The sequence below is a fragment of the Perissodus microlepis genome, chromosome 17 (assembly GCF_051167445.1).
Source record: "Perissodus microlepis isolate ML-2025 ecotype Zambia chromosome 17, ASM5116744v1, whole genome shotgun sequence".
NCBI lineage: Eukaryota > Metazoa > Chordata > Actinopteri > Cichliformes > Cichlidae > Perissodus > Perissodus microlepis.
In genome coordinates this window covers 29,805,908-29,826,973 of record NC_140477.1, presented here as the reverse complement: position 1 = coordinate 29,826,973, position 21,066 = coordinate 29,805,908, and the positions used below count along the sequence as shown (strand labels likewise).

At 40.7% G+C, this 21,066-nt stretch overlaps 2 protein-coding genes across 2 annotated transcripts; both read left to right on the top strand.

Moving 5' to 3' along the window:
* Window positions 1–278: 278 nt before the first annotated feature.
* On the top strand, window positions 279–4,583 carry lamp3 (lysosome associated membrane protein 3). Its single transcript, XM_084911057.1, has 7 exons — window positions 279–416; window positions 1,894–2,010; window positions 2,427–2,506; window positions 3,095–3,220; window positions 3,402–3,474; window positions 3,580–3,750; window positions 4,265–4,583. The coding sequence occupies exons 1-7, from the start codon at window positions 329–331 to the stop codon at window positions 4,402–4,404; spliced, it is 795 nt and encodes a 264-aa protein (XP_084767183.1). The 5' UTR covers window positions 279–328; the 3' UTR covers window positions 4,405–4,583.
* A 483-nt stretch (window positions 4,584–5,066) lies between these two features.
* Window positions 5,067–20,006, top strand: mccc1 (methylcrotonyl-CoA carboxylase subunit). Its single transcript, XM_084911056.1, has 19 exons — window positions 5,067–5,335; window positions 5,820–5,863; window positions 6,128–6,267; window positions 7,468–7,563; window positions 7,692–7,813; window positions 7,895–8,042; window positions 8,242–8,363; window positions 10,825–10,936; window positions 11,154–11,235; window positions 11,352–11,479; window positions 11,557–11,740; window positions 12,014–12,123; window positions 12,323–12,539; window positions 12,620–12,706; window positions 15,482–15,531; window positions 15,741–15,878; window positions 16,326–16,433; window positions 17,873–17,944; window positions 18,043–20,006. Exons 1-19 carry the CDS (start codon window positions 5,280–5,282, stop codon window positions 18,172–18,174), a joined length of 2,148 nt encoding a protein of 715 aa, XP_084767182.1. The 5' UTR covers window positions 5,067–5,279; the 3' UTR covers window positions 18,175–20,006.
* The last annotated feature ends 1,060 nt before the right edge of the window (window positions 20,007–21,066 follow it).

Genomic DNA, 21,066 nt, shown 5'->3' with positions numbered 1-21,066 from the left:
ATTGTAATCTTTCTTTCTTTTTCAGTAGACCAGTAATATTTTCCCTACAAAATACGAAATTCATTGAACAGAACACTTTCATAGAATTTAAAACCTGATTTCTCTGAACACTAAATACAAAGGTACTTGCATTTAACAGCTGTAAGGCTTCAAAACTTGTCTTTTTAAAACAAAAGTTTCAGATGTGTCAATGCTGAGTGAGGCAGCGGTCTCTGCCCCACCCCCTTTGTCACTTCACTTCCTTTGCACCCTTCATTTAGGTGTTAGGTGTTCAACAGTTTCACAATTAGACATCAAGGCACAGCTGCTGCACTTCTGATCCAGTGGCATGGCTATTCTCTTTTGTCTTCTAACTGCCATGCTAAAAGGCCACCGAGGTGGATGGTATCTTTTCTTCCTGGCTGCTGTCGTTCCAGGTAAGTCTAATAGCATTCAAGTTGAGTTCAACCATCCACAGACAGCTGACCTTAAACTCACTTGACAGGATTGTTTTTTATTTACATGTCAAAACCAAAGTTCTTCCATTTTCAATAGTTTTACTCTCACTCTTTTTGATACTGCTGTTTCCACTTCTGTTTAAATGGTAATATTTCGTTGCAAGAGTGTAGTGTGGTAAACGTCATATATGAGACTGCGCTGGTTTCCTCTCCCACACAGTGGTCTTTAGCTGTCCCTAAGAAGTCGCGCTTGTCACTCTGTGGTTTTAGCAAAAAAGAGTGGTATGACCTGAGCAGAAGTACTCATGCTGCATGCACAATTATCTGTGTCATTAAAATCTGCACCTTCTGAAATGCTGTTTTTGTTGACTCATTTAAAATTACTTGACTTTTTTTTTTTTTTTTTTTTTTTTTTTTTTACTGTTGACCACACTCATTAAGACAGCCTTTTCCCCCCACTTACCTGCATAACATTTCAGAAATTAATGAAGACCAAAAATGCTAAATAATAATATTAATGTTTGGGAGCCAAAGCAACTTGGCTGTAAAGTGACAAACCACAGAGCTGCTGAGTGCTAAGGCATGCAGTGTGTAAAAGGCTCTGCTGACTCAAGAATTCTAGAGCTGTAACATTAACAGAGCTGTAACATTAAAAAAAAAACCCATCAGCTGACGTTTTTGTTTTTTTTGTCCGTGTAAGACCTACATGGACAGGCTCCTGCATCTGTTACTCCTGCATCTGCCACAGACCTTGTCGGCCTCTCCGATCATTTCTTTTAAATACACGGGTGGCCATGCTTTTGCAGTTGTAGCTACTAAAACTTTGGAACAGCCATTGTCGGCTAGTCAGTTTTAAATGGCAGCTGAAAACTTATTTTTATAAGTTAGCTTTTCCTTATTATGTGTTCACACCTTTGTATAGAAGCATATGTGCACAGTACAAATGAATGGATGACTGTATGTTTAAAAGCATGTTTGTGTGTATAGTGTATGTTGACTTCTTTAAAGTAAGTTTTATCCGAACAGTAAAGCACTTTGCAATGAGCCATACTGCTCCACTTATTATCATGACTAACAGTATTCCAACTCCGACTCATCCAACTTGTGCTCCTATACTGGTTCAGACTGTTCCAAATAACTGGGGTGCTCAATTGTTTCTGGTTCTCTGGGTTAATAAAGAAGTAGCTGTGTTGGACTAGAGTTAATGGGTGAAGGGCATTCAAGATAGTGGACCTACTGCACTCCCCCCTTAATGCATTTGACCATAGTTTCTTTCTTTTTTTCCCCCTTTTTCAGGTAAGTACTTACTGAAAGAGGGTTCTGTGTTGTATTTTGCGAAGACTTCAACTGGTTATTTATTCATTTCTAAATGATATACAACTTTATGCAAGGGATAAGAAAAAAAAAAACAGGGTATGACCAGACAATGAAAATAACAGGTGTGATCTTCTACCAGGTGTCCACTTTCAGAGCACTAGCGGCTCCATCCAGCCTGCTTTGGAGTCTGAGCTTCACTCCAAGGGTCAGATCTACCGGCCAGTCCTGCAGCCATCTGAGGCCACTCCTCAAACAGGTACATCTGTTTTATTCCATGTATATGCATGGTCCAAATCCCCTGTTCATTTACAGCAGACGAAGAGATGCTGGTGTAATGGGACAAGAGGTAGAGGGACGTAAGGAAGATAAAATAACCTTTAAACCTGACACAAATGATCATCTGTCATGCTGATTCATTTCATATTTTGAAGGCTAAGAATTGCAAGCAATATTGATTCATAGTTCACTGTGCATACGTGAAGAATTTGGGAAACGTGTGTGTGCAAAACAGATGGCCTACAGTACATGTTCATTTGTTGACTACTATTCAGAGAAGGATGCGGATGTGATGGCTTTAAAGGTGACTAACTGAAATATTTGAAAGTGGTATGCATTATAATTTTGCATGCTTGAGTTCAAAACTATGTTGTTTTTTTGAATATATGGGTGCAGGAAACTATGTGAACAAAGACAGAGGAAAACCCTGCATCAGAATTACCATGGGAGCAGAGTTCTTGGTCACTGAAAACAAGGTCAGCGACTGTCTCAGCACTGTGTGTGTGTGTGGTCAATGGCATGCTTTGTTTTGTGTATTAGTATGAATTTTATTTTGTTGCTTTTCAGCAGTTTTTGCAAAAAGTGTGTGTTTGTATCAGCATGTCTTTGTGAGGTGTCACAAGCTGGTTTCTCACCGCAAAAATTTCCAACTGCCGTCAGCTTATTTTTTTTTTTTTCAGTTACAGTTGGATTGTTTCACATGGGAGTCAATCAGTTTGAAAGTCGTTTCCACCTGACCTCAGTGTAATCTTTTTTTTTTTTTTTTTTTTTTTTTTTTTTTTTTTTTTCTTTCTATGCTATAATAATACAGATTAAAATTGAGACACTGGGCGTGACATTGATTGGGCTACAATATTTAACAGACATCATCTGATTCTAAGTCATTTGTGAGGCGCTTCTATTTTTCACTGACTGATCCAGATGTGACCCAGCACAGAAGGAAAGATTTGCTTGTCTTTTTTTTTTTTTTTTTCAATGTAACGCAGAAATCAAACAGAAAGTGAGAGGAGATGGTGACTTGTAATGCTGATCCTGAGCCTTTACTTTTCTCCTTTTGAAATCAGAAAACCTGGTATTTTGACCTGGACCCATCCAGAGTTAGGGTCAGTGGTTACTGTGGCAAAGAAGAGGCTCTTCTTTCTCTCACACTGCCAGACAATGGTGCCAGCCTGCAGTTCAAATTCAAAAAGGTACAACACTCATTCACTGCTGGGTGAACTCTCCATGTCATCCTCATGCCTGCTGTGGATACCTTTCTTCACATCATAGTCAGTTTTACTCAGTTTAGGTCTGCCTTATCCACGTTCACATCGAGGCTGTAATGTTCTGTTGTTTATGAATCAGCTCAAATTTATTTGTTTTTGTCCCCAGGAGAAGACTGTTTTCTATGTCATCGAGCTGAATGCTCATTTGTCTCCCATGCCTGTCTGCAAAGACTGTTCCAGTAAGAGCCAAAGGAAAAGACGCAGCAAACAGCTGGTGTGTGATTCAGATGCCCAGCATAAACTGAAAATTTAACTACTCTTGTGCTTCATCCTCTTCCCAACAGACAAGACTTACAAAGGTGTGTTGGCCCATGAAAAGCTGTTCAAAACTGCTAACGGTCAAAGCTTCACGTGCAAGTCTGAGAATCTGCTTTTGATGTCGTCTGAGCTGAAGATCAAGCTGGTTCCTGTGCAGATGCAGGCCTTCAACCTGTCTCAAGGACAATATGGAAAAGGTGACTAGCTTTCACAGCAACAAATGAATGGAAACCAAACATCTCCTGCCCAAAGTTAGGTTTTTAGAGTTTACATCCTCAAATGTAAATAAGTGGCACTTCTTCAACAGAGTAGCCAAGACAGACAATCTCAGGTCAAAGGAGTCCAACGTAAAATGCTGCTTACTGTCTGTTAAGCTCCTTCTCCTCAGCGCAGCTTCATTCTAAGACTGTTTAACCCATGTTGGCTGAGAATCTCTCAGACAGGAAGTTGAGGCAGAAAAAATGAACAAATTGGACAAAGTCTTACAACCCTTCAGGTTTACAGCCTTTTTTGTGGTCAGTATAGGTTCCCATGTTTGAGAATGAGAGCTCTGTTATGATCTGACTGTGTGTAAAGACATCCCATTAGATGTTAAAAGTTTAATATTAGACATGAAATTTTTTATTGGAAAGAAGAATTTTTAAAAAATGGTCCTCATATTTTACTTAAATCCCAGACATAAATGCTGCTCTGTTTCTCTCCATGGTTCAGAGGTGGAGTGCTGGGCTGACTATAACAAGAGAATCATTCCCATCATCATCGGGGCAGCCGTGGTGTGTCTCATTCTTATCATTTTGATGAGCTTCCTTGTCGTCAGAGATCGCCGCAGAGATGGATACGAACGGATTTGAATGGCGACGAGTTCACTGTAAAACTGAACTGGGGGTGGTGGTGGGGGGTGCTATTGACTTGTTCATACACTTGTTCTTTCCCCAAACCTTCATTGGGCTTTTCACATTCTTCTGTTAACAGCAAAGACAGTTTGTCTGGTATTTACAATTTTAATAAATAAAACATTTTTAAAATGTTGTCTTTTTTTTGTTTTAAACTTTTTTGTTGTTGTTGCTTTTATTAATATCTTGTGTAATTTTAAATTCTATATATTTGTCTTCACTGCATGTTCAATATTTGTGTTCAAAACAAATGTTGTTCAAAATTTAAGAGTGGAATACTTTTAATCGCAGTAGAAAGCTATAAATAATGCCAATAAAAGTAAATGGGTGCGAGAGTGCAGACTAACATCGTTGTTAAATAGTCTCTATTCGTCATGCTTTGTAACCTTAAGAAAGGGGGGGCAAACTAATACTCATTGTATTTTACTGCACAAAATTAAAAATACTTGAAATAATTTAAGGGATACATAACAAAATAAATGCATTCAACGTTCTGAATGCAGTAAAATGTGTACTTTGAGTCCCTGTTAACTTTTAATTCTCAAGCTTTTCGACAGAGAAATGCTGCTATCTGCTGACGACTTTTGGTAACTGCAGCTTATTCACCGCCTCCTTATCCTTCCCTTCTAATTGGCTGTCGCCCCTACGAGTCCTTGGAGAGGTCAAAAATAATGATAACGAAATTTACCGGAGAGTCGCTGTGGTTTTGAGATATACAGTTTAGTCGTTCACATTTCTCTTGTTGGCTTATCCAGTCCAGCACCGAGACCTTTTTTTTCAGGCGCTCATTCAGCCTGTCAGCTAGCTAGCACAGCTAGCCTTAGCAGCTGGCTATGGCTGCAGTTATTTTAAGTTTCCCAACTCTACAGGGCCTGCGGATATTCACGCAGTGAGTACCTAAAAGCACTGAAGGGCTGTTATGTCTTAAGAGAGGGTTCGACAATTAGCGCACTCGTTTTTAACGATAGCTTACAGGTGTCAATTTGGGAGGCTATCTAATGTTATTCTCCGAGCTAAGCACACGGCGCTAGCATTAAGCCTGTGGACACGACTTATGACCTGCAGAAAATATTATTTACATTCAACATCGAAACGCTGTCCTGATATATATGAGAATGGACCAAGGTTAAACGGCTAGCAAATTGACTGCTAGCGTTGCTAATGGTGCTAGCACAATATGTACATATTTGTGGGCGCAACCTCGCATGCTGTCTAACTAGCTCAAATTAGCTTGGAGTTTGTTTCTGACTGCAACGTGTTTCTTGAATGCTTATTGTGATAAACTGTCTGTGCCACTGCTGTGTTGCTCTAGCAGCAGCTCAGCCTGTGTAGTAATGAGTGGTGCTGAAGTTGTTATTTCTGTCTCTCCACAGGAAGCTGTCATGGAGCACGAGAGGCGTGAGGCTTGTTTCAGGAGGTGAGGATGCATAAATATACATGCAAAACTTCCAAAAGATTGAGTAACCACAAAGAGTGATGCAAAAAGTCCAAAAATCACATCCACTACACAGAAAAGCAACATGCAGCCATTTCAGGAGCTGATAGTGTTCAGCATGTTTGTTTGATTAATCTCTGAACTGATCGCTTTTGAAATTTTACAAATACTGACTTGCACACACTGTACGTCCAATTCCATCACCTTGCTGAGGTTGTTTGGAGCAGTGATGTTTGTCTTTTCCAGGGGTGAGAAGGATAGAAAAGGTGCTGATTGCCAATCGAGGAGAGATTGCATGCCGTGTGATGCGTTCAGCCAAGAAGATGGGTGTACGCTCAGTGGCGGTGTACAGTGATGCAGACACACACTCCATGCATGTAGCTATGGTGAGACACTGGATCCTTTTACTTTATAAGAAGTAGTTGTGTATAATTTCCTGAAGCTGCCTCTATTTGTTGCCATTGGGCTCCATCTTCTCGCGGTACAGCATTTCATTTCACTGTTTTGCTGATGATTTGCAGATTTATCTACCTTTAAAAGCAGGGTCAGACCATCCCCAGCTCTTATTGCGCTGCCTTGACGATGTCAAAACAGTGGTTGTCATTAAATTTTTTTAAAGCTAAATGAAAATAAAACTGAGGTTGTCATTTTTGGCAACTTTAATCATATCGACAGCACTCTGGGCGCCCTTTCCTCGTATTGTAAAACACATGTAAAAAACCTCGGTGTCTACATTGATGGTTCTTTTAAATTGAATAAGCAGGTGAGTGCAGTAGTTCAGTCCTGCTTTTTTCAGTTAAGACAGCTAGCCAAGGTAAAGCCATACCTCCCAGCTAACGTCTTTGAGCGTGTTATTCACCTTTTCCTTACTTGCAGATTAGACTACTGCAGTTCATTGTATTATGGTCTAGATCAGGCCACCATCCATCGTCTTCAGATGGTTCAAAATTCAGCTGCTTGCCTGCTAACTGGTACCAAACGGAGAGAGCATATAACCCCAGTTTTAGCTTCTTTACACTGGCTTCCTGTCTCCTACAGGATCCAGTTTAAACTTTTACTTTTTGTTTTTAAGTCACTTAATGCCTGAGCCCCTCCTTACCTGTCTGAGCTCCTCTCTGCCTATGCTCCAGGAAAAACCATGAGGTCTAGCTCAAAACTAATGCTGTCCATCCCACGGACTTATCTCAAATCCCGTGGTGATAGATCCTTCTCTGTGGCAGGTCCCAGACTTTGGAATAGTCTTCCCTTAAATATTAGATCTGCACAAACACTTGAGCAATTTAAATCATTACTAAAGACACATTTCTATGCCCTGGCTTTTAACACACTATGACCCAAGCATTTTGGTCTTATTTGAATTAGTTTTAGTTATTGTTTTAATTCTTTTATTGTCCTATTATTGTTTTTTATTGTTATTATTGTATTACATTATTGCTTTTTAATGCCATTTTTATATCGTTAAGCACTTTGTGCAGCATCAGCTGTTTGAAATGTGCTATATAAATAAATTTGACCTTGACCTTAATTGATAAAATATGACATTGTTTTTGTTTTTTAAACCTGTATTTGCTTTGTTATTATTCAAGGCAGATGAAGCCTACAATATTGGCCCTGCACCCTCCCAGCAGAGTTACCTCTCTATGGACAAAGTTTTGGAAGTGGCCAAAAAATCTGGATCACACGTAAGGAATTCTTTTCATTATAGGATTTAGCATTCTTTAATCACTTATGTCTGATTTCTGTGTTGTAACTGTTTTTTGTGTTTTCTTTTTAAATCGACTTATTTGCTGCTGACATTTTGTATCTGCAGGCGGTCCATCCTGGCTATGGTTTTTTGTCAGAAAACACAGAGTTTGCTGAAGCATGTAAACGGGAAGGAATCATCTTTATTGGGCCTCCCTCATCTGCCATCAGAGACATGGGCATTAAAAGGTTTGGTCTCTTTGCTGTAACCCAAATTTATAGGAAAGAGAAATAATAACCATGTGTGTTTTATTTTACTTTGTTTTTCAGCACATCGAAGCATATCATGTCAGCTGCTGGCGTGCCAATTATAGGTGGCTACCATGGAGAGGACCAATCTAATGAGAAGTTGCAGGCAGAGGCTGTCCAGATTGGATACCCTGTGATGATCAAAGCAGTTCGTGGAGGAGGGGGGAAGGTGAGAGGATGCATCAAGTCAAGCTTTTGTCCAATCCTGGCAGATCAGCTGATCTCAGTGCCAGCCTTTATCAGCTGATACACGTCAACACCGTGACAGATTGACATTAAGTTGGGCCCAGAACAGAGTTATGCTATGAGTTAGTCAGTGGTCTCTAAACTCTTGCCACCCTAACTCATCTGTCTTTAAAATTTTGCAGGGCATGCGTATTGCACGCTCAGACTCTGACTTCTTGGAGCAGTTGGAGTCAGCACGGCGGGAAGCCAGAAAATCCTTCAATGATGATGTCATGCTGATTGAGAAGTTCGTGGAGGACCCCAGGTAACACATTTAACTGTTAACCAGGCAGTTTTCAGCACCACCGTGTGGCCAAAATGTTGTCTTGTTTTTGTGACAGAGAGGTAGGGCTGTAACTAAAGATGATTTTGGTAGTCGACTAATTTGCCAGTTCTTCTTCGATTAGTCAACAACAGTTTTAATAACTCTGAACTCCACTTCCTGTGGGCAAACCTCCTGTTCTAGGCTCCGCCTGCTCACGTCTACCCACCTGTAAATATCACTCTGTTGTCTCGTCCTACCACAGCAAATTAGAATAATGACCCAGGAAACATGAATTTGAAAATAATCAAATGTGTTTTTAACATTACTCAAAAGGACCGTCAGAATAAAAATGAAATAAGTAAAAATATTTGGGAATGCAAATTAAATTGCTAGTAGTATTTAACAAATGTCTTCTGTCCATAAGTTCGAATAAAGCTTCAAATTAAATCAAAATTATTTTTTTACCCAGTCTGAAATCAGAAGTTTTCAGAGTTTAGAGATGATTCAGTTTATGAATTTATGATTGGACATGCTCTCATGTTTGATATGTTGTTCCCAGCTGCAGATGATAACCAGGCTAAAATGACTGTCATGACTGTGCATGAGCCTCTTCACAGGACCAACTCATCTATGCACATGTGCTTAATACTAGTAAAACAGAATTAGAAAAGACAGTTACTAATCAAAAATGTGGTTGTATATCATAGTTTCTTGGTTGATGCACTGTTCAACTGTTTATAGACATAATTAATTATTGATATTGACCCACAGATTAACTACCTAACATTAGGCGGAAGAGGAAAAAAAAAGTAGCAGACAGTGAGTTTCCGACAGATAAGCTATTATAGAATAGAATATCATAGAATAGAAATATCCTTTTGTTGTCCTTCATTGGGGATATTCACGATAACATAAAGATTACTGGACAATCATTAACATAAACAAGGTGTCAACAAGATGCACTAATGTAACTCCCCAAAACTGACCCATTCAGAGTTGACGTCACAGCTCCAGGGTGCCATCGTTGTAAATGCTGATGCTCTGCAGTAGTGCTGTCGTGCTCAGCTGCGCAGTCTGCATTCAACTTTGTTTTCTGTGGAATGCTTTCACATTTTTTTAAACTGTGAAAGCATTTTAAAAAAACGTTTTCTTCCGTCCTCCTGTTTTGTCTTCCTGCTATGTTCTTCTTCGTTAGTATTGAGTGCCGTCGGCAGAGGCTATATACTGTTCTCATAGATTTCTGTAGTGTATTGCATAGGGATGGGTATTGATACGATTTTCACGATTCCGATTCCATTTTTGATTCTGTTTAACGATTCGATTCTTTATCGATTCTTATTTTTAAAAAAGGAGAACACTAAGGTCGATCAGCTTAGAACTTTGTTTTATATCTTCTCTTTGAACAAGATAGAAATTTAGGAGTAACATGGCCTTACAAACCAACAGTGAGATTTTAAGAGATCCAGCCTACAGCTCTTCAATGGGGTGTCACAGGGTCCCCAGGAAAAAAAAATGTAAATGTAAAATAATAAAATAAATATTTTACATTTACATAAATAAAAAAAAAATGTAAATGTAAAATAATAAAATAAATATTCTTCTGTAGCAATAACAAAGTATAACATCAATTATTCTGTAGCAATTACACAAGAATATCCAGTAATGTCCCTGCCTACAATTAAACACATTCACTTACCGAAAATCGGGGGCATCTGCTGTGGCAAATGGGTGCAAGCCTTTGACCACAAACTTAGTCACTGCTCGGTGACATTCGTCTATCCTGGCCTGAAAGGAGATGCTACCGGTAGACTGCAGCAAGAACTGCCAGCATCTGAGCCAGCCAGACTCTGTCTGTCTCATCATGGTGACCTAAATGCACAGTAATGGCAGGTTTTGTAATAAGGCAGATCGCGCTAACATAATATGCACTGTTAGTTGATTATTTACCTGCCGCATTAACGGGAGAGGACGTGCAAACGTTACCGCTGCTGCTGGGTTGAGATTCACGAGTCCGGATCGGAATTAAAAACACGACATTCATTTAAGGTCATCGCGTGTTTTGTGAGCAAATGCTTTTGCATATTCGTAGTGTTTAAGTCCCTTAATGAAATATCTACTTTTCAAGTATTGCAAGTTGCCCTGTTGTCATCCGTTCTCGTAAAGTGTAACCAAACTTTTGAGCGTTTGAGCCGCCATGTTTCCTGCCAGGTAAATGACGCTCCGCAACGTGGTGACGTCATTCGGGGCGACTGGAATCGATAAGGGAATCGTTTGCAAAAATGGCAAACAATTCCAAGGAATTGAAACAGTGGGAACCGGTTCTCAACAAGAACCGATTTCGATACCCATCCCTAGTATTGCAGTTTTAAAAACAAATTACGTGGTTATAGAATATGATGTGTCAACAGTAAAATTCCATGTTGACAAGTTTTTATAGTTATCATATTCCTGTGTCCTGAAGACATGTGGAGGTCCAGGTGTTTGGGGACATGCATGGCAATGCCGTCTATCTGTTTGAGAGGGACTGCAGCGTTCAAAGGAGACATCAGAAGATCATAGAGGAAGCACCAGGGGTGAGTGAGTGATAAAGTTTGAACAAAGTTAAGGAGAAAGAATACATTTGGATCAACACATCTAACTGAAATGATCTTGGCCAGAGGTTAACCTCGTGATAGGTCGATCGGCTATTTCTGGAAAAATAATTCTTGTTTTTCCATTTAGTGAAGTAAATAATAGCTTGTTTCCCACTTAAATGAACATGTTTCTGTGTTTTGTGGCATTTTTTTTCAGCCTGGTATAAGCCCTGAAGTGAGGAGAAAACTCGGAGAAGCAGCGGTTAGAGCAGCCAAGGCTGTCAACTATGTTGGAGCAGGTAAAACACTCACTCTCCTGCATTCATCGCACCAGAGTGATCCAGACTCACAGTAAAACAGCTTTTGCACAAGCAGGGAGAAAAAGGGCCATCGTTCTGTTTGTCTCTCTGTGCAGGTACGGTGGAGTTCATTATGGATGCCCAGCACAACTTTTATTTCATGGAGATGAACACCAGGTTGCAGGTGGAGCATCCTGTCTCTGAGATGATCACTGGAACTGACCTGGTGGAGTGGCAGCTCAGGGTGAGGAAGGAGGGAGGAAGGGGAGAGCAGAATGTTTTTGAGGTGACAAAAAACTGATTTGTGAAATTCTTTTCCAGGTGGCAGCAGGGGAGCGCTTGCCTCTCCTTCAGGAAGACATAATGCTAAGGGGACACTCATTTGAGGCTCGTATCTATGCTGAAGACCCAAATAATGACTTCCTTCCTGGGGCAGGGCCTCTGCTGCATCTCTCCACTCCCCCACCAGACCAACATACACGTATAGAGACTGGCGTCAGAGAAGGTAGGAGTCAACTATATATATAAATAGGGTAAAAAATAAATTTATTTTTCTTTTTTAGGGTATTCGTTTCTATGCTAAGGGTAGATGTTGTCCTAACGATGGTGGATTGCTCAGTTCTCTCAAGTGTGGTGCCAAAGCTTTTGCTCTGTCCTGGAGCTCCTCACTGCTGAGCCCCACATATTACTGGCCCACAACATCAGAAATGGGAATCTGTTGCAGTAAGGCACTAATAAAGTTAAATGGTGGGAGCTTTTTATCTGTGTTTGGTTTCAGGGGACGAGGTCTCGGCACATTATGACCCAATGATTGCCAAGTTGGTGGTGTGGGGAGAGGACCGATCTGCTGCCTTAAAAAAGCTGCGGTATTGTTTACGACAGTACAATGTAAGATACAAATGCACACTCTTAAATGATGCTTTGCATGTCGTGCTGCTGAATTTTTTTAATTATTTTTTTTCAATGAGCACAGGATTTTAATTTTTTTTTTTTTTACTATAGCCACTGTATGTGCGAGCTTCAACAATCAGTGCCGAACACTTGAAAATGATGTTTTTGCGTCCTGTCTGTTCGTCTGTGCCCTCAGATAGTTGGACTAAACACCAACATAGATTTCCTGCTGAATCTTTCGGGCCACCCAGAGTTCGAGGCTGGAAATGTGAGCACCAGCTTCATCCCCCAGCACTACGCTGAGCTCTTCCCCACTCCGAAAGCACCTTCTGGGGAAACAATCTGTCAGGCAGCCCTCGGCCTGATACTACAGGAGAGGAACCACACACTGGGATTCACCCAGAGCTCCACTGGTGAGGAGACAGAGATGATATTGTTTGGATCAGGACAAATTACAGCTGAAAAACTAAGTCTGTGCATCTGTGTTTTCCAGATCCTTTCTCCCCATTTGGCTCTAGCTGTGGTTGGAGAAACAACATCCTGTTTAATAGAAATGTGACACTACAGGTGGGAGATAAAAGTAAGTGACAGCCATACTGTGACTCTGTTGCCAGATATTAAATTGCAATGACTGGCAGGTTAATACAAATGACTGATAGGGTCAGATTATGAATTTCTGAGATTTTATATGGAAAAGGTCAACCTTACCGTGTGTGTCGGTTCTGCAGAAATTCTTTTCTAAACATTATTTAACATCGTAAGTCAGGAGAAGGTTGTGATTTTACTTTTTATTCGGTGTGAAACTGGTGACAGTAATCTGTGATAGCCCACCTAATGGATTCCTTCAAAGGTCTCACTACATTTATTATGAGTCTAGACTGATAGCTAGCCCCCAGCAGTCTGAGCCTGTAGCAGCATAACTAAGGCAAGCCTTCAGGGTCACCTGATCTAGCCCTAACTGTACGCTTTATTAGAAAATGAATGGATTGAGTCTAATTTTAAAAATAAAGGGTGTCTTCCAGAGACTGGGTCCACAGGACAGGTGCCTGCTTCCCTTTGTACTTTTAGAAACTCTAGGAACCGCAAGTGAGCTTGCAGTCTGAGAGCAAAGTGCTCTGTTTGGACACTATGGTACTTGGACTTAGGTTGTTAAGATATGGTGGGGCCTGATTATTGACATGATTTTAAATGTAATTGTGGATTTTTCTTGGAGCCAATGAAGAAAAGGTAATATGGGGGAAACCTGATCTCTTTCTAATCCCCGTTTGTACTCTTACCTGTTATGTTCTTTTAGAAGAAGCCATCCAGAGTAAAATTCTGGTTGGATATCATGTTTCTAAAATATTTGGGGCCAAATACAGTATCCTCAATTTTATCTGAATTTAGGAGAAGAAAATACAGGTGAGCCAGGGTTTTATGTCTTTAACATACGCTTGTAATTTAATTATTCTTTTAATAAGGTTTCACAGATAAAGCTGGGTATCATCTGTGTAGCAATGCAAATGTGTGCAGTGTTTTCTCACTGACTTCTGTGTGTCAGGAGGACTCCTTGTGTACATGACATGATGCACACTTAGGTCCATATACTCACTGACAAGTTTAGGTTTTTTTTTCCCCCTTTTACTGAAACATATTCTAATTATAGTTATACAGTAGACATGGACATAATATGTAGACTCTCCGTTTTCATTTGGGGGTATCCACATTCAAACTGGATGAAGTGTTTAGGAGTTTCAGCTCCTTAATATGTGCAAGCCTCTTTTTAAAGTAATTGAACAATGGGGTCACAAGGCTATTTCATGGGCAGGTGTGGGCAATTCCTTCCTTATGTCATCATCAATTAAGCTGCAATGAAAGCCGCTGCAGTAAAGACTTGACAGAGTATTAAAAAGGAGGAAACTAAGCATCTGGTGAAGTCCATGAGTTCAGGACTTATTTTCAGTTATTTAATTTGTTCAGTTACTTTTGAGCCCCTTAAAAGAAAGAAATTATGTTAAAAAATTGCTTTAGTTCCTCCGATTTTTTTATGCAATCTTTTTGTTTAACCCATTGAATTATTGGCAATTAGTTGCAATGTACAGAACCAAAATTAGTAAACGTTATCTCTGTCCAAATATTTATGAACCTAACTGTAGTTACTGTAGATGCAATTCAAAGCAGTGCAGCATGTTTCCTTTAACACTAACAGCATAGTCTAGACTAGTGTAGTAAAATGTTGTCATCAGAGGTGTCAAGTGCTGCACTGAGGTGTTTCTGCTGTCAGAGGCCACAGGAAGAAGCTGCTTCTGTGCTGTGATGAGCTCTGAAACCTGACTGAAACTCTTCAAATAAGCCGTTCCTCTGCAGATGGTCTGTTAGCTGCTTGACAACTACTCTTTCAAGGATTTTTGAGATAAAGGGAAGGTTGGACATTGGCCTATAATTAGCTAACACAGCTGGATCACGTAATGACTTTTTAAGTAATGGTTTAACTACTACCAGCCTAAAGGCCTGTGGTACATAAAAGGTGAATGTAAATTAGTCACATTTAATTAATAGTGAAATTTCTTTGAGTCTTGTAGGAATGGGGCCTGAAAGTCAAGAAGTAGTTATTAAAAGTCAACTCGGAAAGATCGACAACAGTTATTAATTAGTTCTTGGCTCAACAGAGATCTGGATTTTATATTTGCAGAAATGCATATATGTGCTCCACATGTGGGCATGGATACACACTGGTTCAGACTGGGGGCATGTAAGCATGAACATCTTTGTCCAGTTTCCCTTATTTAACAGAAATTTTAAGCTTTTCAATTATTTATGATCATTAGATTAAACAAAGATCTGTGTTTAAATGTGTGTGCAAGTAAATGGAAATCTAATCAACAAAACTGATATAAAAAGAGTGATTTTTATTAGTGACGCTAGTGGCTTTCTTTTTGCTTTTTGCTTCTGATTCGTCTTTATGCAGTTGATACAGATACACGTGTATAAGCATGTGCGTGTGGTGACTTCAGGCTATGGATTTTAGTCACTGGACTGTTTTTGGAGGTTTTAAATCTAAAGAACAACAGGAATGAATGAAATTGTAGAAATGTGTTAATTTGTAGTCGAGTACAGTTGGGACTGACTCATAATCCGATTTAATGATTGTGTAAAAAATTAAATAAAAGCCTGTCTGGTCTGTGACACATTATTAAGGAACTTGTATTCATTATTCAGTGTTCCTATTAAAAAATGTCACCGAAAAGCTAAAAATAAAGCAGACAGCAGCAGCTGAGGGACGTATTTTAATAAAGACTGTGTCAGTCTCTCCCGTCTCTATCTCAATACTGTTTTTAACACTTTTTTTTTTTGTTTGTTTGTTTTTACCAACTAGAAGTTGATGTGGTCATCATGTACAACCAGGATGGGAGCTACAGTATGCAGGTGAGCTGAGAAAGTTAACTCTTTTTTGCTACAAATACCCAATTCTGTTTTATAATCTGTATATTTTGGGTATTTATTAAAAGTTTTCTTTTTACAATAAAAGTAAAGTTCTCCAAATTTGTAAATAACAGTAGTACAATGTGGGATGTCGGTGCTTAAACAAACCCAGGTTACTTCCCACAAATGCATCACTTCTGCTTTCTTTTTAGATTGGTGACGAGGTGAATCACGTCACAGGGGAGGTGGAGATGGAAGGCGGGGCATCGTTCCTGCACTGTACCGTCAATGGCGTCGAGTCCCGCCCTAAACTTGTGATCCTGGACAACACGGTGCACCTGTTCTCCACTGTATGTATCTGACATGCACAGTATACAGATTTCTATTTTACATATTCCTCAAAACCACTGAAATCCAAGTTATCATCTATCATGTTGCTTGCAGTGTCTTCTATGCAAAACTCTTTGATGTTTGGTGACTGATGGCCCAAACAAGGCTTAAATGTTTCCCAAACATAGAAAAGTGACTTAAGCAGAAGTGGAGGAAAAAGTGGCCTTTTTAACCTCAGCAGTTTTTTTTTTACAGCTGATTTTTTTTTTGCCTATGCAAAAGCTCCTTCTGGAGGTTTAAAGATGTTTTCGTCTCACCTGTCGCCGCACAAACTGTCTCTGTTTCCACTCTGACATCACTCTGACAGTCTGACATCAGGGGGAATTAAAAACCTGTTTCAGTCCTCTCACCTCAGCTGTCAGCGAACTGTCACTGCACTTTCTGACGTCTTTACCTCTGCGCTGCAGGAGGGAAGCTCTCAGGTGTCTGTTCCCGTGCCAAAGTATCGGGCTGGTGTTGGCGGTTCAGGAGCTCAGGGTGGAGCCGTGGCCCCCATGACTGGAACTATAGAGAAGGTGACTTTTTCTTTTGCGTAAAGGATATTCGTGTTTTAATAGTTTTTTGTGGGGGTAAAAAGCTGTCCAGTAAAGTTTCTTTACCAGTTAAAATGCAGTCTTAGTCAATCTCAAGCTGAAGAGCTTATGTATATAATTTTAGACGTTACAGTCAGACAATCCACTCTGAATGTCTCAGTGCTGAACCAGTATGACACGAGATGTCCTAATATGTGGAAATGACACACACAGTGCAGATGAAAAATTCCATACTCTTATTTTGTTCTTCAGCTTTATTTTGTATCTGGACACATAAAAATACATCAATCACAGCCACTATTCTGACATCAGGAACCCAAAGTCCATGACATAATTTCCTTAGGGATAAATAAAGGATTTTGATTGATTAATGGAGCCTAAGGCCACGAACTCCATCCAGTCAGGGTACAAAAGTTTGGCATTTTAGGAAATATGCTGACCTTTTTCTGTTTTTTTTTGCTGATAATTAGCTAAAAGATCGATGCCACTGTCATGGCTGTGAGGATAAATGTTGAGCCAGTAAGTAGTTTAGACCTTAGTACTTTCTGGTATTTAAAAAACAGACCCACATCTACTGTACGGGTGCCTTCTAGGCTTATTACTATAATTAGACAGCTGTAAGACATAAAGGTCCAGTCTGTTTATTATTAGCTTTACATGCTTCAGAGGGTGAATATTTCCTAGTCTTGATGGTAAGTTATCCCACCTCTAACCTTTGTTATACAAAGGTTAGAATAGTATCAGTCTGTTTAGCTTAATTTTGATAGGAAAATAATCACATTTATATTTTGGTATGTTTTTATCTAGAATATCTTTGCATGATCCATAGTTTGGAGCTCTTATATATCTTTCTGGGCCTTGGTATAGCTCTTTAGTTCATCCACTGTTTGAAAAAGTAGCTTTAGCTTCTTTTGATTGGCTGCTGCTTGAACAGCATGAACAGCATCAGCATGTAATCATGTACAGCAGAAAATAAGGACAATCATAGTTGGTGCCCCAGTTTTTCTTCAACTCACAACAAGGTAACAAATAAACTTTGCTTAATGTTGTCAGCTTCTTTTAACACCTGCTGTAAATCAGCAGACAATAAAATGTCTCTGCTTCATGCCTCCAGTTAACTCACTGCTCAGACAGATGCAAATGCTGCTTAACAACAAGTTAAGCAACTGGTGATGACTGGAGAGTGATAGTAAATCCCTCTGCCTTGTTTATTACAGTTATAGGGACATGTCTGGGTGTATTACTGCTTCCCTCAAATCCACTAGCAGCTGGAGCAATGAGACTGTGGAGGAGGCATGAAGGAAGAAGTCATAATACTGTGTTACTTCTTTTTTATTTCTGAGTGACATTATTGGTTTGGTTTTATTGTATTGGTTTGAGATGAACGTCCCTCGTGAACGAGCCGCTTTTCCTGTGTCCAGGTGCTGGTGAAGGCCGGAGATAAGGTGACTGTGGGAGACCCACTGATGGTCATGATAGCCATGAAGATGGAGGTGAGGCACTGATGATTCTTCCCTTTTAGCCGGTGTACACACACAGACACACACTGCTGAGTTTCTAATGATGTCACCTCTTGTATTTGCCTCTGCAGCATACGATCCGGGCGCCAAAGTCAGGTGTGATCAAGAAGGTTCTCTTCAGCGAGGGCTCTCAGGCCAACCGCCACGCTCCTCTGGTTGAGCTGGTGGAGGAGGAAGAGCAGGCGGAGGGGAGCAGCCAGTAAACGCATCAAAGCCACAGTTACACTATAAGGTAGAAGAGGGCTAGCACGTGTAAGAGCTGGAGGGAAAGCTACTCAGTGTGAGCGAGTTTTGGCCTCCCGCAGGATTTAAATCATCTGTTCGACAAAGAGTTTGGGTCAGTCTGAGACCGATGTGGCAGCCGCGTGTTTGCTGGATGTCTTCCTGCTAAAACTTCTATCATGTACAGCGGCTCTTTTTACTCAGCAATTCTTGCCTACATGTCAGCATTTCTCAAAGTTTCGGGGGGCATGAAACCACCGCAGTGGGGTGTGGATGACCATCGGGGAAATATACAGTCTGCAGTGCAGCGAGTGTGATTTACGCAGAGAGAACAAACGAGTGTTTTATTCCACTAGAAGCTGATCTGGATTCGTCTTCATCGGCAGATCCATATTCTCTTGCTGCTGTCAGTGAATAATCTCTCCTTTCAGTTTTGGTCGGCATCAGGCTTGTTGGAGGTGCAGTGATGGTTAAACCTGGCGAAATCCTGTATTTCTGTTAGACTGAGTCCTGCCTTTAGTTTCTTTACTGTTTGTGTATTTAAACAATTTCTAGATGAGAAATTAGACTTTTTTTCTATCAAGTACTGTCTGAAGGATTCTTGAAGAAAGTAGGGCTACTCAGTTACAACAGAATAATCATCAGTAATTCTAAAAAATGTTGATTTTCAAAATGTATCTGATTATTTACCACAAAAATATCTTTGCTGGGGATTTCTATTGATCTTCAATTGTAATTAAGATGAAAACTAATGAATGAGGAAGGAAAAAAGGCAGTTTGAACATTAGACACAGGCTAGGGGGTTGATTGCAACGCCACAGAGACCTGAAGGGAATAACCTTCGAACATCAGGCAGATCAGGTGAGATATCCCTGTCTGTGTCTCCATATCACAAACATGGAGACAGCAGCGGTGGCAGGTGAGTGCTGTTGATCTCACAGGTTGTTCTTCCCTCTACGTCCACAGCTCTGTGGCATTTTGGTCACGTTTAGGAAAGAAACGCCTTACTGTAGCAACAAGAGAGTGGGGAGCTTTTCTCTTGAATTTCTGCTCTCGTATTCTCGCCATCTCCGCAGATTAAACCCTCCTAACTTTGACAAGTTCAGCTCATGTCAGGGCACATTAACAGCTTTCTCATTAATGGCTTAAACTCCTCTGAGGAGGCTTGTTACAAGCGCCGACTTATACAGTTGCTGCTGAGTCATCAAACATGTGTCGGTTCCCTGAATTGGCACCAAAAGCTACCACTCCTCGAGCCAGATTACTCTTTGATCAGAGGCTCTTTGCTTTAGTCTGGGCTTTTCAGGGAGGGGTGAAAGAGCATCGCTGTACAGGAAAGGTTGCGTCAAGTTGACAACGTGAGCACAAGTTGTTTTTATTAATTAAAATCTGGCCACTCTGTGCTTCCAGACTGACTCCAAACTCCATTATTCACACTCACAATACCTCTGTCACAGTTAAAACAAAAAACCACAGGTCTCCTTTAACCCTCCACTCTGCTGCTGCGACGAATCAGTCTCATGTGCAGCATTTCTGCACGCACTTGTCTCTCGGTTCAGAGTAGCTCCTGAAGGATGAAATGTCGGTCACGGAGAGATTTTGGCGGACAGATGGTTTGCATCCGCGTAAATCCAGTGAGGGAGTGATCTGCCACAGACACGGCGGTGAAGTGGATCGCTCTCTTCTCACTAACCGGTGTGCTTTGAGATCTTGTAGACTAAAACTGTCAGTATGAACACATTTCCTGGATTGTTTGTAGGTGTAAAATAATAAACTAGTCAAATTCTGTAATAAATTTTTTTTAAAGTATAAACTGTCCCGTGTCGTCACTGATACGCCTGTGTTTTGAGTGTTTGTGGCTGTCGTGTCCTGGCGTCGCCTCCCTCAGAGCTCAGTGTGACTAATGGGAACAGCTGCGCGCCTGTGCCGAGCCCTAAATGCTGTGTGACGGGATGTGAAAATGCCTGCTTCACCGAGGATCTTAACTTCATCCACGCGACTGTGACTCGGGCTTCACGCTACGTGAGCATCGCTGCCTCACGCTGGAAACAGCTGAGACGGTCCACGTGCACCTGCTTTTACAGGTGCAGCCACTGCAGCACTTCTCACTCGCTGAAACTGTTTGTTCAACACACTCCGTTAAGCTTGTTAAGCCTGTTAAACACAGAACAGCCGGAAACTTAAAGGCGTGTGTTTGTGCTCACAATAAAGGAAATGGGTTGGTGATTACCTCGTGCCAGTTCCTGTTCATACCTTGTTTAAATCATGGTGATCTCACTCAGTGGTCTGGGCCCCTGCATTTTGAAGCTTCAGTGCTGGCGCTTGTTTTTGATGCTAGCAGTTGACTTACACGGATGGTAGGATGGTTTGCTACATTCTCAGCTAACCTACTTAGCTTGGTTAGAAGACTGGTATTTATAAACTAAGAACCAATTGGTGTTAAGCAATGAACCAGAGCACTTCTGAAATGATCTGTACTACTAATACACTCCAACAGCATGGATGCACACATATAAGAGGTCCAGTCTAGTGATTCATAGCAGACCAGGTCTAGCAGGCATTATTTGGGACAAACTGTCAGTCAGTAGGACCACACCCCTGTCAGTAAGGGTTAGGGTTTTTCCTGGTGGAAAACCCCCCCACATCCCACTATGAGTCTTTAGGAGGGGGAGATCTATCCATAGAGGCCAGACTGTAAATATACACTGGCTTTATTTTTGAGCTCAGGTCGTCACCCTCTGCTCCTGGCTTTAGCCTTGATCTCAGCCTACAAGGTGCATCACTCCGTGGCTGAATGGCTTGAACTGCCCTGTTTGAATTTACTGTGAAATTAAAAGGATCATTTCAGACTAGTTCAGTTCTTCAGCATGCTA

Excerpts from the sequence above, each read along its gene's own strand:
- lamp3 (XM_084911057.1), top strand. The coding sequence starts at position 329 with ATGGCTATTCTCTTTTGTCTTCTAACTGCCATGCTAAAAGGCCACCGA. Across the intron at positions 3,475-3,579 it reads TGTCTGCAAAGACTGTTCCA|ACAAGACTTACAAAGGTGTG; the intron begins GTAAGAGCCAAA and ends TCTTCCCAACAG. Across the intron at positions 3,751-4,264 it reads TCAAGGACAATATGGAAAAG|AGGTGGAGTGCTGGGCTGAC; the intron begins GTGACTAGCTTT and ends TCCATGGTTCAG.
- mccc1 (XM_084911056.1), top strand. The coding sequence starts at position 5,280 with ATGGCTGCAGTTATTTTAAGTTTCCCAACTCTACAGGGCCTGCGGATA. Across the intron at positions 12,124-12,322 it reads ATTGTTTACGACAGTACAAT|ATAGTTGGACTAAACACCAA; the intron begins GTAAGATACAAA and ends CTGTGCCCTCAG. Across the intron at positions 16,434-17,872 it reads TGACTGGAACTATAGAGAAG|GTGCTGGTGAAGGCCGGAGA; the intron begins GTGACTTTTTCT and ends TCCTGTGTCCAG.